The 19,310-nt window shown below is 40.3% G+C and overlaps 1 protein-coding gene across 3 annotated transcripts in view; it reads right to left on the reverse strand.

Moving 5' to 3' along the window:
- Positions 1–16,429, reverse strand: part of ABCC8 (ATP binding cassette subfamily C member 8) — a 73,688-nt gene extending 57,259 nt beyond the window's left edge. Inside the window, exons 1-6 of one of the 3 annotated variants that reach the window (XM_021525621.3) lie at positions 16,209–16,429; positions 14,859–15,000; positions 12,110–12,231; positions 6,215–6,381; positions 4,659–4,901; positions 3,649–3,837 (exon numbers count right to left, since the gene is read on the reverse strand). In XM_021525621.3, coding sequence (XP_021381296.1) covers positions 3,649–3,837; positions 4,659–4,901; positions 6,215–6,381; positions 12,110–12,231; positions 14,859–15,000; positions 16,209–16,404 — 1,059 coding nt within the window. In that variant the 5' untranslated portion in view covers positions 16,405–16,429. Of the gene's footprint in view, positions 1–3,648; positions 3,853–4,658; positions 4,902–6,214; positions 6,382–12,109; positions 12,232–14,858; positions 15,001–15,513; positions 15,656–16,208 lie in introns of those variants that run through there. The other 2 variants (XM_021525620.3, XM_085580139.1) reach the window with 2 other exon arrangements.
- Between the last annotated feature and the right edge of the window lie 2,881 nt (positions 16,430–19,310).

The following is a 19,310-nucleotide window of genomic DNA, read 5'->3' on the forward strand; positions in this document are numbered from 1 at the left end:
CCAATCAGTGCCAGAGATATAAAACAAAGAAGAAAAGAGTAGCAGAAGTGAAAAGGAATGTAAAAGGAAGAAGCTTTTAAAATCTGTATTAAGGTCAAAAATGAACAGCTACAGTACATGCCAGGAATTATAGTTCATATAAAGAGATATTTAACTGCTATTTTACCTGTTTGCACCCTAAAGGGATTTTAAAGGGATTTGCCATAGAAATTCAGGCTACAGAAGCATTTTATACTACAAATAAACTAATTTTTAGTGTACTATAGACTATCTTCCAGATTATTTATAGTCTTACAAGTTCAGGTTGTCAGTGCTGTCCTCCATACACATCTGGCCAGTACTGCTAATCTCTGTAGCTAAAATCACTTTTTACTATTGTAAAAGAATACTTTTATTTCCCATAACTATGTTTGACAAATCATGCTTGTCTAGCAATGAGATTCTGGTGCAGCACTGATTCCCATCAAAACATAATATAATAGACAAGGAGGGAAAGGGAAGACGAATGTTCTCATCCTTTCTTCTAATAATGCCTTGAGAGAAAAAGAGGACAAGCATGCATACATAAACATCACACACTTGCTGACAGCAAGATGTTTGCCAAGCCACAGATGAATTATCAGGGCATTATGGCTTACTGAGCATACCTGTGTTTAAGCTGCTATAGGTTCTACACACACTTGTCAGCCTGCAGGAAGCAGAAATACCTGAACACTTCCTGAGCTTTTCACATATAAGGCAACTAACCATGTTCAAGAAGTTGACAGAAATAATTAGATGTTTTATTTTCAGAAATGGCTTTGGGAATATTCAGTGTCCCACCTTCCTGAAAACTTCAGGGTAACGCCAATTCTTAAAAGTTGTTCTAACCAGTAAAAGGCTGAGCAAAAAGCTGCTATTGAAATTCATAAAGACTTTAAACTCACACAGTCTTAATGTCAATACTGGGCTTTTTGCTACACTGGGTCCTATGACTTGTAAAACTTTTAAAATAATGAGTTTGCTGCATCTCTGAATGTGTTATGTCAGCAGCCACTCCTATTACTGGAACTGCTAATCCTAACAATGCAACGTGGAAGATGCTACCAGCAAATGATAAAGGTTATCATTCTGTCAGTCTCTTCTTCAGTGTGAAATGATTAACACTCAGAGAAATCCATGTCATAGGAATGTTCTGGGGTGGCCATAAATATTGATACTGGAGTTATAAATAAACATGAAGAGCATGACAGAATTTAAGACACTGTCATGCTCTGACTAACAACAGCACTAACTTGAGCAGTTAAGACTGCCTGTGACACCCATGTGATCTGAGTTACAGCTCCATGGTGGGTTATATCTGTCACAAAGGACCTGAGGAACAGAACAATTATTCTATCACTTTGCCTTCAGTTTCACAAAGAGAATTTCTCTTTGAAAGATACAGCTGACTCATTACAATATCTCAATCTAAATATTTAAGATGTAGCTGGGTAAGAGATGGGTAAAAGTCACCCTCCGTGCCATCACAACTTACATTGCTTATCTGATTCTGTCCTGTTGTGTGGCAACTCTTTCCAGTGCCCTCAAACTCAGCAGCACATCAAGGACAAACACTCTTTCGCTGCACATATCTTTACCTTCATATGACAGCATTTTAGAAATCTTGTTTCTCACACCTGCAAGGCTCACAGGGGAAAACTATTTCTTTTGACTCATTACAAGCAGGGATATAACATTTCTAGCAGTAGAACTGGTGTATTTCTTTCCAAAATAGAGCAAGTTGGCTAGGTATATGAACATACATGGGAGCCCTCCTGAACACTCTAGTCTGCTTCCAGATAGTTTGAATAGAAACTCTTAATTAGAAAGATATTTCATCTCACTCAGCAAAATCAATTTTCAAACTTAAATGTAGTTAGAACCTTACCAGGAAAAAAAAAAAGGTCAAAACATAAGGAAAACAAGGAAAACATAAGCAAAGTTAAAATACATCCTTAAGTGTCACTTGTGGACTATGACCATCAGTGAATATTGCTGTTAGGTGATCCCAAATTGGTGTCAATGGCAACAGTGAGGTTACTGCTTAGCTAGTGAGTGAGGATACCAGGCTGGATAAAGTTCTGCTGAGGGTCTATCAGGACCATACCTAACTTTTGCTTTTTCAGAGAGAAGCACTAGCTGACAATTTTAAAGGCAAATTAAATAGGGTAATCTGTAAATTACAACAAATCACAATTTCAGCTGAAACAGTGTCCCAAAAAAATTACTGAAAAGCAGAGCTCAAGAGCTTTCACAGTACTTTGCTGCAACATAGTACTATAGTCTTAATGTTCTCATTTCCTGCTTTAGCTGGTTTCCATTGAACCCACTTGCTATAATAAAGTTTCAAAATATTAGTATAAGCATTGCAAAATGGACAGTTAATTTTAGCCTGAGGCTTTTGTTAAATTTTCTGCACTGCAGCTAATGGACTTCAATATTTACAGTGGACCTAATCCAAAGCGTACTTAAACGAATGGGTATATTTCCATTAGTGTCAACAGACTTTAGAAATAGTCTTATATCAGACACTAAGTGAACTGAGAAATAAACTGACCTGTCTCATAGAAATCCAACCTGAGTGACCTGACCTTATAATGAAAAGATGCTTCCTGAGTTACAGTTTTATTTTTAGTTAATCAAGAAATATGTCTGCTTCCTTTTGGAGAGCATTCATTTAAATAGCATCCTTTAAAAATAGTTGATCTTTCAAACTAACATCCCCAAAGGCACTAGAGGGAATGCTTGGTCACAGTTAAATTACTTGGCATTTTATGATGATGACAAAACTCTGCTTTAATCCTCTTACACATCCCTCATTTTTAGAAATGAAAAGCCAAGCCTATTAAAACCACACTTTTCCTTTCTGGGAAGCACTCGGTCACATACTTGATTCAATCTCTAGTCAAGATTGCACCTGAATTCCTTATGATGTTGATGGGGCTCTGGATATGCTTCACTGTTCTCTTGAATGAGGTTATTTTCCACAATGCAGGGCTGACTAGATGTGTGGCTCACATATTTTGCCCCCAAAAGAATCACAGAATGGATCAGGTTGGAAGGGACCACTGGAGGTCATCTAGTCCAACCTCCCTGCTCAAGTAGAGCCATCTCAGAGCACATGGCACAGGATTGCATCCAACTGCTCTTGAGTACCTTCAACTAGGGAGGCTCCACAACCTCTCTGGGCAACCTTTTGCAATGCTCTGTCACCCACACTGTAAAGAAGCTTTTCCTCATGTTCAGGTGGAATCTCCTGTGCACTGTTTCCTGCCCATTGCCTCTTGCCCTGTTGGTTGGCAGCACCAAGCAGAGCCTGGCTCCATCCTCTTGAGACTCTCCCTATGGATATTTGTATAAATTGATGATGTCCCCTCCCAGTCACTTCTTCTCGAGGCTGAACTTCCTCAGCCTGTCCTTGCAAGAGATGCTCCACCTAAACCACCTTTGCTGCCCTGCACTGGAGATGCTCCAGCACAGCACAAGAGTGGGTATGAGGCAGTGCATTCACACTGGCACCGCCAGCACGCACAGACAGCGCAGTCGCTTCCCTTACTGAGGACAAACAATGCAGAGTCACAGCATCCCTTTTTTGACTCCTCTCTTTTGGTGACATTTTGACAGTACCTGTGGGCGGATGGTGTTATTTCCTTTGCCAACGTTGTGAACAATCCCAGAGATGCAGAGCGGCCCGGCAAATCCAAGCAAGTCAGCCAGGATACGGAATGTGCTGCTGAGAAGTAAGGGTCTTCCAAAAGCACAGCAGAGAGCACGCCAAATGGATCTGGAGCCTTGGGGAGTCGATGATCTTTTATTCTGGTCAGAATTAAACTAAAATTAGTAAGAATTATGTTATTTTTATTGCTGCTTTAATTCTTTGACAACCATTTGTAATATCTCAGGTAGGAAGCAGAGGAACTACAACTATTGTTTCTTTTCGTAGAGTCGGAACCAAGCAATAATTGCACTTCTTTCCACAAAAATAACCATGATTTCTTTCCTATCTTTAATAGAGATCAAGTAAGTGTGTTGGTTGTGGCCTGCTGAGGAAGGGAAAAAAAAAAAACAGGGAGGGAAGTGACAGGTTTTGTCCTCTGGTGAACACAGAGACTAGAAACATAGAATTCTTTGGCAGGATGCAAACAAGCTCTCTTAGAATCCCATACACACTCAGCTCCCACTGAGGAGTGAAAATTAATTTGAGCTGAGATAGTTTCAGCCTTGAACTCTCCTATGGACAAACTGTAACTGCAATAACATAGAAAAAAAGTAGCCCTGCAAGGCCTAATTAATACAGATGGTGTAACTGAATGTTTCCAGGGTCTTATTAGGAGGAATAATGGTGTTCAGTGAACACAGTCCATGATTACTTTCCACATCAAAATAGAGGCTGTACACATTTTACACACATTTAACCAGTAATGTGCTTGACACACACGTTTGATTAGAGAAAGTTCATGATTTGTACAAGGTCCAGCTAAGAATGTGGTCTCTTGGTATATGAACTGCTATGCCAATGAATACTTTATTTGCATCATTTCTGTTCATATCTCTTTGTGTCATGCTTATATGATAAAAAGTAATGAAAAACACAAGATCTGAGTAAGCAGAGAGACATAATTCCATGCTTTGCATACCTTCTGTGCTTCAAAGGCCTCGTTAAGGCGAATGTAATTGGTCAGAGCTCTCATAGCAATGGGAAGCTTGCCTATGGTTTTCAAGTCTATTGGCTTTTTATGGGCAGTCTTGATGAAGGTGTTCATCCACCAGTATGTTCCTTTGGATAACAGATTCACAAAGGGCTGCAAGAATCGGACACCAAGATCCTGGAGGTCCTCAGGAGGTTTAACTTCTTTAGGAGTTTTGAAGAAAACATACCTCTGAAATCCAGAAAAATGCCAGCAGAATCACGGCGAATGCATAGAAAATGCAAGTGCACAAAGAACAGATAAGGACATTGCAGATAATCAATTAATTAGTCTTGGTTTCTTAAGACATTCAAGTACAACCAATACAGCAATCCAGTTTCCTCAGGTACTGAAGATAATGAGAGGCATCCAGTCTAGAAATAAGTAATTCTTATCATTCACTATGATTCTGCTTATGGTGCAAAAATCTGCATACTTACAGGACAGAAAAACCAAACCACCTTACAGAATTAAAATCAGAACCATCATGGCTGGGAAACCTTCAAGACCACCCAGTACAACCACCAAACCAGAACCACCCTAATCACCCCTACAACATATCTCCAGACACCTCTAGAATACTTCCAGATGTGGTGATTCCACCACCTCCCTGGGCAACTTACTCCCTGGCCCCTGTATCAATAAAAAAAAGTTTTTCTAATAACTAATCTGAACCTCCATGGTGCTACTTAAGTCCATCTGCTCTTGTCCTTTCACTTGAGACAACTGACCTCCTCAATTATTTACACAGGACAGTCCCAGCATTGTTTTGAGTTCCAGGCAGCACAACATGGGACACAGGAGCTAAGACACAGCCCTGAGGTTATCTCTGGGATTCATCTCCCACACCATACTGCTTCACGTCTGTTAGCTCAGAACATGGAGCTACTGGTGCTGCAGCAAAAAAATTACATGGGAATATTTCTTTCCATCCTAAATTTAATTTGTGTGCACAGTTGGTGAGTGCCAGCTGAAGGGAACTTTGGAATTTATGTATCCAGCAGTCTCCAAAGTCTCAGTTTAGATTATGAGTGCAGACACTGCAGAAGAAAAAAAATATAGCTGGGAGAAACCCTAGTAGCCCAAATAAATCACTTATTGTGATTGTCTCCTGGAAAATGAGAGATGCTATTTGTGTGTCTAAGATATTCTCTGATAGAGCAGACAATTCCTTTCTACCAGTTTTTTGCACCAGAAATACTTGGCTCTCATGATTGAAATAGAATAATTTAAAAATATACCGCAAACTCAAGCAGATGAAACTAATCTTAAATTGTCAATTACAGAGTCTGCCATTTTTTGAAATTACAGATTCATCTTGCCTAGTAAAACAGTATTAACCCCTGATTGTCAAATAGAAATCTATTTCTAACTGGATTTTCCTTTCTCCTTTAGTAATGCATTTTACACCAAGTATCTAGAAAAGGGAATTAAAAAAATACCATTAACCCAAAAAAAACCCCCAATAAAAACCAAATAAGGAGACTTTTAGCATAGTTACTTACCCTCACCCTGATGACATTGATTTCTACAGCTAATAGCATTCCATAAAGGACAACCAAGAGTCCTGTGAGGCAAAATCGAAGCTGAGAAAATCCAACCCCATTATCACAGAACTTCACAAATTTGATGGTTTTAGTTATGAAAGCTAAAGTCCAGTAGAACAGCAATGCTGTAGAGAAAAAAATAAAACAAATTAACCAGTTCTATGGTTGCAAAAATATACAATGGCATCACACAATATAATTAAGGAAGAATTCAACAAAATGTATTAAACCAGAGAGGAGCCTTTCTCATGTCAAACAGAAGCCTAATTTAATTCCAAAAACATTAACTATTAAGATAATGTTAGTTCTAAACACCTTTTCTATTAGATTTAGTGATATTTCAAAAGTTTCACAAAGTGAAGTCTGCTGAAGGAGATTTCATCTGCTGTAAACCCATGTCCACATGATCAGCTCAAGGGAGCCTGTTGCTCCAAAAGTGAAGGTGCCTGTGAATAATGTTCTTCAGATTTGGTTAATGCTACAAGACTGCTCTGAATGTGGCTTGAGAGAAAATTCCCTGCAAATCTCTGGGATGTGTCACAAACAGATATTAAAATCCTTTGTCCAAACTGCTGCTGCACTATTGTTCAAAACAAATTCCATATATGTAATTCATAATGCAGATAAAGCAGTCACATCAAGGAAGGATATTCTGGCATTCATGGAATACAACTTTCACTTTTTCGTGTTCTATGAAACCTCTAGTCTCAGGGTGCTCATGGCTACCATCAGCTACAGCTAAATAATCCATGGAATAAGCTCTGGTGACTTGGAAGCACTGTCCATACCATTCATCACACTGTAAGTCAGCTCCTGTTCCCTATTCTTAAGGAAATGCTTCCCAGGGTTATATTCTTTTAAATACATCTTTCATTGCTGCTGTATCTGCCATGGTGCAACAGATGGAATGAGCTCTAACTGCCAAGAAAAGCTTGGATGTGCTTTCCAAGTGTATCGCTGGAACACCAGAGAAAGCCTTCAACCAAGGCATTAGCAACTCTAAGTCTAGCTTAAATATGGATAATCATCAGGAAGTTGTATAAATTTCAAAGAATTGGTGGTGTTTCAGCTACGCTGAGGCACCAGAAAGCTCTCTGGAGATGTACTCTGGGGCTACCCTTTCCAAGCAAAGCTAAATTCAATGCAGAGAATCCATGTGAGGTTTGGGACTGCCAGTCCTGCTTCTACAGAAATCAAGTTAAAACCTTTCCTTTTAATGAGGACAGTGAATGGAACAGTACAGGAACACTGTGCATTAGGACATTTGCCAAGGGAGTCTCGCTTCCTCTAAAATTAAGAGGCCAGTTCATAAGAGCAAAACACTGACTGGTCAGGTATTTGCACACTGCAGTTCAGCGGCCGATGCAGTTGCAGGGAAGGTTTTAAAATATACTTACCAAATTTCTCTTATAAAGACAGAAATTTTCTCTCTTTTCTTAGCTTTTTTATGTGAGGCTTCCTACCATCTTTCCAACTTAGATTGCTTCTCATCCTGTTTCAGACTGCTTCCTTCCCTTGAGGCACTATTCCTCCCTATTCACAGTACTTCCCACTATAAAGTCTCACTTCATCCAAGAACTACATTCCACACTCTTCTACTCTTAACCACCTTTATCTGCTAAACCTGGTTTTGTTTCATTCTTCCAACAACAGGCTGAGAACACATCCCTCTTGGAATAAAAGGGACTTTGCACACTGAAAATATCCACCAGTGGAGGACTTAAAAAAAAAATAACCAAGCCAACAGGGGTTTATGTATGTCTTGGAATTAAAAATAAGAACTAGCAGAACCATTCTTTATTTTATTTAGGGTTTAAATAAGGGTCTATATGACCTTTTATTTTTATTGTTATAGCATTAGTTTATCTTTTATCTAAAAAGTATTATGAAGTGCCAAACATAACACTTGCAGGTCACACTTCCTTAGAAGCATTTGAATTTACTTAGCTTTTTGCTTTTGAATACAAGTGTATCTAATCTGATCTGGAGAATACTCACAGGCCACTCAAGGCTCCTTGGAAAATACAACTGTGGCTCTGTTCTTTATAGATGATGCTTTTATCATCTGGCTGGTGAGTACATTTTGGCTGAGTTTTTAGAAATTATCTCTGAGAACTTCCACTGGTCTGAACTGTGAAGTGATCAGACCACAGAGGCACACTTATATTTACTGGATTGCTTTAGACCTGTTCTACATGACTAAATGACCTTGCTTTTTCTTGGGCCACGTAAGACACCTCAATCCATACCATCAGCGTGTAGATTCTCACCTGGGCCACATCTCTGAAAAAAAGGCAATGTGCAACTCAAACTCTTCTACACATTTATTGAATTAAGCCCAATCAAAAAAGCCACACATTTAACTGGATAGGATTTATTAATTAACCTGTGTGTGTTTGGAGAGAATTTTTTTGTACTAAGCAAAATTTTTATGCAAGATGTCCATCTTATAGAATAAACCAATTCCAAGGGAAACAATGACAATGCAGAAGGACAAAAATTTTGAATCAGAAAAATAGATCCCTGTCTAGTAGTGGTAAGCAGTAGGTACACAGTTTGTGGTAACTGGGAGGGAGGCTGCAGCTGAACCTCATCACCAGTGGGCTACAACTGTGCAGGACAGGTGAATAATAGTGAAGGTAGTGGGACATGGAGTGGCCAGGAGCACTGACTAATCACAAAAAGGTAGAGAGGGCACACAGGTGCAATGCATGAACGATGAGGGGTATAAAAGGTTGGGCTAAAGAACAAGAAAGTCATTTGATGCCTTCTGAAGTGATCTGGTGTTACTCTATATGGGTTGAAGCTTTCTGAAATTGTGTGGTGACACTGTGTATCATGGCCCTCTCAACTCACAGACGTATGCTGTGGCATATACTGTGACCGTAAGGCAGTCATATAATTAATATTAGTTTTAAAAAAAAGGACGATTTTATAAAAAAAAATTTCATGTGTTCCCATGCTACCACCCATTTCAGATTAAAACCTTGAAGTCCTGTTGTTATTTCATAGTTTTCTCCTGCTATTAATTTTTGAGGTTTATTTATCTTTAAAACAAAGAAACTAACTTTAAAAATAGTGGAATCAGATGCTACCATTCAGTTGTGTATTTTAACCATCAAAAAAGCAGAAGATTTTCCAATCCAGTATAAGCATTATTTAAAATGAGTCCTGCTTAACTGTACAAATGTATGCAACCATGTGGTGCAAAGAGCATCAAAATTAGCATTATTATGAGAGTGTCCTGCTAAACAGCATTACGTGGGAACAGCTACATTTGTTGAAATATAATTACAGACCAAAATCATACAGAGAAAAAAACATTCAGATGAGATTAAGGTATTCCACTCAACCACATTCATGAACTCAATCATTAGCTTCAATGAATAAATATTCTGAACCTTGTCAACTTTTTTTCATAAGAAATACTAAAGAATGACTACTTCAAAATAGCCAGGTGCCTGGGCTAAAGTTGAAAGGCAGGGTCAGGATCAGCAGAGGAACTCTGAGTCCTCCTTTTGCATACCCAAGGAAACATGCTAATCCCCACCTCTGCCATGGTATCTGCTTGTTTATGAAGAGCTACAAATCTATTTGGTTTCTTTAAAGTACAGAGTGAAAAGGATCTTTAAACAAAGAACAGATCACAATTTCATAGGATTGGAAAATTTCACCCTGTTCAGAATTAATGAACAGACCTTTAAGGATCCACTGCACTGCATCAGTGAAAGTTCCCCTGCTGGGTTTAATAGTTTTTGGATAAGGCTCTGTTAGTCTTTGTTTTAAACATCTACCAACTCTTTGCAGCTGTGGGAATTCATCCTGCAGCTGAGGCAGATGATGCCCTGAAGTTTGCTGGAAATTCACTGATGCTCAGAAGCAGCAAGATGCCACATCAGCTCTTCTACTGTGTTCTGTGTGTGTGCAACATTAGATCTCTTCTACATGAGCCTCATTTCCCATACACCCAGCAAAAAGCTTGTCACCAACTTTAGCTTTCCCTCCTGGTTCTCATTTACCTCATAAAATGAGGCTCTAAAGCAAAGCTGCTTCATGGCCACACTGCACTCTAGTGGGTTGACTGCTGAGTAAAAGTATAATTTAACTATCCATACTGGGCTCATTTGCAGAAAGTGCTCATTGCCTTGTCCCAGATGTCAATAGAGTAGCTGCAATTAAGATTGAAAGATAACTAACAATCCTTACAGTTTGTACAGTTAAGAACAAAGGATAGAGACTTCCAGAAACACCTGTCTTAGGAAAAATTAAAAAAAAAAAAAATCAAAGACCATCAGCTTGTGAAGATTTTGGACTAAAATTCAAATCAGATAAACTAAGTGGGAAAGACTGTGATGGTCTAATTTTCTTTTTTGCCTAAGCGGTATTAAGAGCAGATTTTCTGAGGGAGTCTATTTCTTGGAAATTCTTGCAAAATTAAAATTAATCCATAATACTTAAGTGAGTGTTGGTATTCGTTTTAATATTCAAGTATTGTCCAGAGTTTATCCAGCATCAGCACTCTAAACATTGAAAAACATTATCATAAAAAAGAAATCACTACTGAGCAGGAATTATGCAAAAATGGGTAATCAACTACCAGCTGTAACTTTGCTACCCTTCTCAAAGACTTAACAGCAGGAATGCGACTGTGACACTAAATTATTTAACATTGCATTATACATCTGAAATAACAACAAAAAGCCCAAACAACAAAAAAACCTAAAAAACAAAACCACAAAAATCACTGCTTGCTTTATAGGCAAATGTAACATGCTAGCAATGCTTCATGAGGCATAATGCCTTCCTGTGAGAAAGCATTAAAAATACTCTGTTGACTTATTTAAAAAGCAACTAAATGATCTCACCTTTCTTAAAGGATAAAAAAGATCCTACTTAAAAGAAAGGTGCAGGAAGAAGAGCAGTCCCAAATGAGGAGACATAACAGTTGCTAAGCCTGGACAGAAATCTAAGTCTTTGGAGAGGATTTTTTTTCTTTCCAGGAGTTACAGCCTATTTCTGCAGAACAGGACTCTCACTTACCCCAACATGTAGATCAAAAATAGTCTTCAATATTTAAAAGCTTTCTCAAATATAATTACTGACTTTTCTCCACCTGACAAAAACTAGAACAAAACTTTGATACACAGAGCTACAATGGCACAAGACAAACTTTAGCAGGATTAATTGATACAGAAATCCAGCTCAAACAAAATTGGATGAGCCAGAACCAAAGAAATAACAGTTAACAGGATGTGACTAAGCATGTAGACATCCCTAGACTGCAGTCTACTTAAACAGATGAGAACATAAGAATAACTGCATGACCACCAGCAGCAGTGAATTTTCTATACCTACAGTTTGTTCACAATCTTGCAAAATACAGAGTACACTAGGTAGCTCCCATTCATAGCATTCTCCATTCAAAAGCAGTTTTCAAAAGGGAGTTTTAGGAACATGAAGCAAGAGCAAGCAGGCAGAGTAATATATTCATGACTGAATGTCAGGGATGTCATTCCTTAGCTCCTTGCGTATTTCAACAGACCACGCACACGAAGTTTTCTTCACTCTTGCATCACATTTCCACACAACACTGACAAGGGGGTTTGGATTTAGAGTTAACAATTTCCCATGCGACTTTTCCCACAAAAGCAGTTTTTCCTAGTTTGGTTCATTGAATCCCTGAGAACATTACACAGACTATTATTAGAAGTTAAAAGCATTGAAAGGAATGAAATGTTTGAGCATACATAGAGGGGTAGCTTTGGTCATAGAAGACTGCAGTGCCCTGCCACCAAGGAAGCAGACACACAGCACCACAGCCACACTTACAGGTGCATAGACTTTGAGACATACCTATTAACAGCTTGGGGAAATTGGATGTTTCAATATTGTGGTAATAGACAACTGATGTGATGGCTGCCAGGAATGCCATTCCCGCCGGCATGTACAGGTGCAAGTGGCGGGATTCAGAAACCCTTCAAAACAAAAAAAAAAATATCTGTTAAAGTCAAACCTCTCAGCTATTTAAATGTTTCCATTTTAATTCATGAACTGTACTTTGCTCTGATGTAAAATTTTTCTAGAATGAATTATGGGTGCAAACCCCTCCAAGTTTTAATTGAATTTTTGCTTCTAAATCACACAGTTGGATTTCAAATTCCTCCTCTGTGCTGAAAATGAAAGGTGTGTACTCCTATTTCCTACTGAAATCAATTGGAACATTGTTTAAATTAGGACAAGCAGCTCATGTCCAAAATGAGAAAAGTTAATTTAAGCTAAACTAGTTTGGGAGCTGTCCATCAAAATATGCAGATAAGACCAACTGACAGCACAGTTCAAGATTTTCTACAGAAGAATTTTTGTCGAAGTGTTTCATTTTTTTCAGTTTAAAAGAAGGAACAGTACCACAGCACAGGATTTACTTACAGTGAGGTCTGTCTTCAGTGACTGCAACCCAAAAAAAAAACCCTATAACAGAATCAGACACTCTTATGTTTTGTCCTATAAAGCAAAACTGTGCTGATACTTTGCTTCAGGTAGCAGCAGAAGGGGTCCTGCCAAATACAGCCCTTTGGAAATACTAGAATTGTTGGGCAATGTTGTTGGTTTGTGCAGCTTTCAATACATTTTCCCCCCTCTCTCCTCCTACTCATTTTCTCTCCCTTCTCTCTTCCCTTTTCTTTCTTTCACAAAAAGAATTTAATGCCCTATGCTATCAAAGGCTACAGTTTCCTCTGTCTCCCAGCCAGCTTCATCAGAAGGAGGCACCAAGATGACCTCGGGACACAAACATTTAGATATTCACACCGTGGTCTCTGAATGGATTTCTTATTGCTGCATCAAACACTACTTTTGTAGAGTTTGGAGAGACAAGAAGAGCTGTGCTGAGAGGGAGATCAAAGATCATCACAGGACATCACATTTCTGAGAGCAGAACATTCCAAATGTCTAGCAGAACCATAGGACCTCAGGACAACCATTTCCTGCATTTCTGCTCTAGAAAGGAGAGCCTTCCCTCAATGAAGATTGTGGTGAACTCTGTAGAGCTGGCTGGAGCCATGCTCACAGCCTGTCACAAACACTGAATTCCTCTTGCTGCCAATAGCTGGATGTCAATATAGCAAAATGAGAAAGGATCCTCTAAAATTCCTAGTCATGCAAGGAGGTTTTGTACACCAGGGCTGAATTCTCAGCAAGGACAAAAAAAGCCAACAAGAACAGATTTCTTCAGACAGCCTAAGCTTCAGTAGGTAACACTGCAGCAGTGGGAGGCTTTTTAAAATCTATTTATTTCACAGTTGCTGGAATTCCCCTATATAACTGTACATCCAATAGGCTGCTTCTACTGCCGAGATGCCAAAGCCTTTAGCACCCAGTTGCTGCCAAAAGGACTCACCAGCATGATCCATTTTGGTTCTTAGAAAGCTGATGAGTCTCAAAACTCTCTTCTATTCACTGGAGCCCTCAGCAGCCTGCTGAGTGCTCGGGAAGCACGACTGTGGGTTGGCACTCCCCCAGCAGAGCTCCAAGCTTTGATTCTCATCAGGTGACACCTATTACTTAACAGCAGTGTTCTGAGTCAACTTAAATAGCAAATAAATATAATGAGAGGCATTGCTAGCGAGAAAAATAAAGGAGAAAACTCAAAGCAGGAGATTTTGCTCTGAGCATCCCACACCCTGATAACTCTGAATAAGCAAGAGAAAAATTCCTTTTAAAGAAACTGGCACTGAGAAAAATCCTATTTATATATGTTTAGAATAAGCTAAAATAATAATGATATCATTTTCTACACCAGAAGACTGCAGTGCATTTCACACTGGTTGGTGGATACTTGTTATATAGATAGATAATCAGGGAGGTTTTTTTTCTAGTTAATTTGGAGCTTCCATTTCATAATCCTTGGGTTCAAATTCATAATCGTTATGAAAAATCATGCCTCTCTTCATAGGAAGAGATAATATTCATTGTTATATAATTAGCTTTTTCATAATAAATCACTCTCCTGTATCACTTGTTTCACTTGGAATAATTTTTCCAGAGATTTCTGTTTAGTGACATCCTAAGATGAATAACAGATGATGGTTCATGCTCACATAATATGAGCTGCTCTGCTGCAGGTAGCATAGGAGATATAGTGCACAATCATCAGAAGAAACTCTGTGGGTATGACTTAAGGCCCAGCAGATTAATTCCTCTTATTTAGATGAAAAGAACTCAATTTGGGGGTGAATGGTGTGGCCTACTGTGCACATGGGAGTTCCTCCTAAGTAACAACTGTGGGATTGAGTCCATGGACATAAAACATGTCATGAAAATGTCACCATCTGCTTGAATCATTAGGATTTATCTATGATTACTCTTTGGAAAATAGCGTCATTAAGGTGAACTAAAAATTATTAAGGTCAGTTGTGCATGTGTACATCACTTGGCAAGGTCTGTGGAATTTCTGATACAAGGTTGGTGGGTTAATCACTAAGAAAACAGATTATATATTCATAACCACAAGGAATATCGTTTAGATGAGACTTAGGCAGGGGGGAAATATCTACCCTGAAACCTTTAAACTGCTCAATGCTAACAGGAGAAGGCAAACACTTACCCATCAGACACTATGCCCTCTGCAATTTCACACACCAGCACAAACAAAAGGATAAAAGTCAGTATCCAGCGTAAATTGTGGCCAGGAAAATGAAGCCATGTGCTATGATGTATATGTACTTTGGAACTCTGACTCCCCCATCCTAAAAGAGAAAAGAGAATTATCGAGAGCTTTCTTAGCAGGAGTGACACACAAAGATCCTGTTTACAAAACACCCAAACCACGTATGTAACAACTTTGCAAACCAACATTGACACAGCTGTGTTGTTAAACACACATACATCTGAATATTATCAGAACTGCGCTCTCACCATCTCACTTCATATGGAATAAAATCAATAACTCAGACAGGACACAGCCTTAAATTCCTATACTTCTAGCAACTTACCATCAAGTAATTACATGCACTAAACATTTTTCAAATCTATTCACAGTGTAAATGAACAACAAAGTAAAGTTTTGACAAATATACACAAGCAGTATAATAAATGCAGTACTTCTTTTCCCTTCTTTTTAAAAGTTAAAAAAAAATAAAAGTGTGAAGCTTTATGTCGCTAAAAATGAACAATACTGAGAGATTCCAGATAAATGCAGAGAACTCTAAGCAGCTGACCCCATTTCCACAGTCGTGCTGGCTGCTACTTCCCCACCGGACCTTTTCCCATCCCCAGGAGCGAGTGTTACTCCAACCCGCGCCGTGGCTCTCCGCGGGCCGGTCCAGGCTTTGGACGAGGGTATCCGGAGCAGTGACAGTCCCGTGTGCCGAACCACCGGGCCACCTACCGGCCCCGCCGGGCTGTGACCTCAAATCGCATCCACCTCCGGTACCGCAGAAGCCACCGCCGCGGGGCAGGACCTGGAATGAGGGGAGCTGCCCGGCAGCTGTGACCCCGCAGGAATCGCTGGGAGTGGTATTTCATAACGCAACACTTTCTCGTCAGGATTCCTGGGCTTTAATTGCACATTTATTTCTGCTCCTTGCCCTGCACCGGCAGCACAAACCCTGCGGTCTCTTCAGCATCACCCGTTCGTGCCCTGTCTGCACAAGGGGTTTGACCTGCGGGGAGCCCCGGGAGAGGCGGCCGCCGGAGCATCCCGCAGCTCGCACCGCATCCCGGGAGCGGCGCAGCCTCCCCGTGCGGCACGGGGGCAGGGCCAGGCCGGGGGACACGGCAAGGGGAGGCCGGGCAGGCGGGGGGAAACGCGGCACACGCGCGGGGGAGGGAAACCCACGGCGAGACAAAGCCGGGCGGGGGGACACGGCAAAGCAACACCGCGGGTAGAGAGGCAGAAGGAAAAGGGGGTCAAATAGGAGAGGCACAGGCGGGCAGGGGATAGGCGGGCACGCACCGATGAAGAGGATGGGGAAGGTGATGAAGAGCAAGAAGACGTGCGGCACCACGTTGAGCGCATCCACGAAGCAGCCGTTGTTGAGCACGCCGTGGTCCACGTTGTAGGCGGTGGAGTTGCCCTCGTCGCCGCAGAACGCCAGGGCCATGGCGGGACCCTGCGCGCAGCCGGGCGCCGCCTCCGCCTCCGCGCACATCAGGCGGGGCCGGCGCGGCCGCGGCTCTGCCCGCACCTGCCGGGAGCGGCGGCGGCCCCGGCCGCGGCCCCGGCCCCGCGCTCCGCCCGCCCCGCGCTGCCCCGCCCCGCCCCGCCCCGCCCCGGCAGCCCCGGCCCGGGCGCTGCGGGGACGCTCGGCGGGGATGGGCGAGACGTCCCTTGCCTGGCGCGGCTGCACCGTGACAGCGCTCGGCACCTCGGAGCCCCGTGTCCCAGGGCTCTCCGTACTGAGCGTTGTATGCATCGCTCATGTGACAGAACATTAAAGAGCCGACAGTAAATTAGTGGTGACAGAGGAATTACAGATTGTGGAAAGTGTGTTCTTTCAACCTTGTCAGCTTTTGCTATTTCTTGGCTATGATAAAGATATTATTAGATTAAGTCACGTATTCAGCCATACCCTCCTCCCAAAGGAGACTTCAACAGTATATCCTGAACAGCTGTTGTGTTTGTGCCTTACCTTTTTTTACCCCTAAAATGAGCTAAAACCTGTTTTCCCCCTCCACCAAGACTGCCTCAGTCTATGAGAATCAAATAATTAATTCGAGTGGGGTCCAAATCACTCCCTAAACATTTTTATGTACACCAACATAATCTGCAAATCAAAATTTCCAAGTCCTTTTTTTCTTGAGTAGAAGTTAGGCTCAACTGAGCCAATGCTAAACAAAAACTCTGATCAAATACCTCTTTGCTGGGGGGTTGGCACTGGAAAATAAAAGGTGATGTGCATCAGAAATTTGCATCTGGCACACACTTCCTAGCACAGGCTGAATCAATGTCCAAGATTCAAATATCTCTGGTGTGTAGACATGAAATACTCAACAAAAAGAGTCCATATATCCAGGCTTCACTCTTCTAAATGCAAAAGCTACAAGTTGGCTAAATGCCTCTAAGGGAAATGAACCCATAAATGAAAAATTTCCTTCTTCCTTCAACATAACATACTATTTCTTGGACAGACAGCTTCACTAATAGACCTGAAAATTAATTTTGTCATGCTGCTTTTATTGATTTTGTTGTTGGACAGGAGGAAAGAAAAGGCAATTCTCTGCATGGAACTTTATTTTCTATATATCGTCTTTTGGAGCTACAGCAGTGTGGTTAAGAATAAAAATTAAAGGACAACCCCCAAGCCAAATCCTGTGTATATGTATTCTCAAATGTGAAAGTTACACCCACACTGGAAAGACTATAATTATTTTAAGTTTTGGATAGAATCCAGTATTCATTTGAGCTTCTGGTCAAGCTCAGCTCTGTTACCCTAATAGTTATTTAATAAACAGTATGAGCAGTTTATATGCAGATAATTTAAAAGTCATTTATATTTTAGCATTTCCTGAGTCCCCAAGTGACACAAGATATCTGTGTTACCCATGGACAAAGAGCAACAGTGAACTCTTGGCAGTTTACAATCTGGAGTCTGAAATCATGGTCAAGATTTGAGGAAGAAATAACTGTGGCCGGAGAATTTAACACAGAAATTAAAGTTTGCCAACATCTCTGAAGAAATCCAAGAACTGAGCTCACATGCCCTACCTCTGCATGTTTTCTGAACCTCTAGACCATCTTCCTTTACTACAAGGTGCCAATCACAACATTTAAAAAAATGTGTATCTCAAATAACTAAACATCAGGAAACTCTATGGTTTTCAATCTGAAATTTATCTTTCCAATGATTTTCAGACACAGCCTGAATTACATAGTTAATGTGGTGGCTTAAGATTAATGTTCTCAGTTCATGTCCTACAACAGATCTGCACCTGTAACAGAGCTAAAGTTGAGTCAGAAATGTGTTGGCACCTGAACAGAAAGATGGTGGATTAAATGGGGAATTAATGACTTAATGAAATACAGAAAAAAACCCCAAACTGGCAGAAATCAAAACAGTTGATAAACTGAAATTGGTATGGTGAGCATTCATAGAAATAAACAGGGACACACACAGACACCCAAACTCTTTAAATAACTCACACTTCCAATAACAATGTTCCAGTTTTGTACCTACTGTTACAATGAAATCAAGTCAGTAATCTGAACAAATACTGGTCTTTCTTACTAAAGCATTAAACAACAATTTCTTTTTCACCCACAAATGGTGAAACAGCCATTTTGTGCCTTCACAAAACAATGCTAAGACATAGTTTGATCCTTTTCTTAGGAAAGGCTTAGATGTGATTGAGGTGTCAAAGGGCTGAACTGCATTACCCAGGCTATCTCTGCTGATCCTGCTGATCCTGTGGGCTTTGGAGCAGGAGGAAAACTATAATTTCATGAAGCTTTGTGAAAGGAAAAGTCATTTTCAAAGTACAGAAAAGGCAAAGAAAATATGAAACCAATGGGTAGACAGCCATGTTTATCTGCATGTTTCAAATGCAACCTGATTTTCCGCTAAAGCCCCTTTATATCTTATCTCTCTTATGCCTGACTATTTCCATATAACAAGAAATCAATTTCCTACTTCATTATTTCAGTGCATCTATTAGAAATGAGACATCAAGTTAGATGCTGGCAGCCACTAGCACATTCAGTAGGTGACTGGAAATATTTTGAAAGCATTTTGATTATGTAAAATTGATTTCCAGAGAGACAAGGGCAATATTTTTAACTCAAGGAGAAAACACCTTTTATGCTTGCCTTGGAATTCATCTTTGTCTACAGGATGCAGACAGGTTTTGGTTTTATAGTAAAGCACTGACACTTAAGAATTCAGTTGTTTTTAACAGATATTCATTTATGTAGGAACTTTCATTTTTTCCTTTCCTACCTTTGTCATTTGTATTGCTCCTCTTATTCAGCTGCTTCACACAGACCTCTCTTTTTCATCAAAGAAGAGCTCTCTTCCTAAAAATCCTGATTTGGTTCTGTAGATGTGCAGCTTTGTGCTTT

Source organism: Lonchura striata, chromosome 5 (genome assembly GCF_050655825.1).
Source record: "Lonchura striata isolate lonStrDom1 chromosome 5, ASM5065582v1, whole genome shotgun sequence".
NCBI classification, from domain to species: domain Eukaryota; kingdom Metazoa; phylum Chordata; class Aves; order Passeriformes; family Estrildidae; genus Lonchura; species Lonchura striata.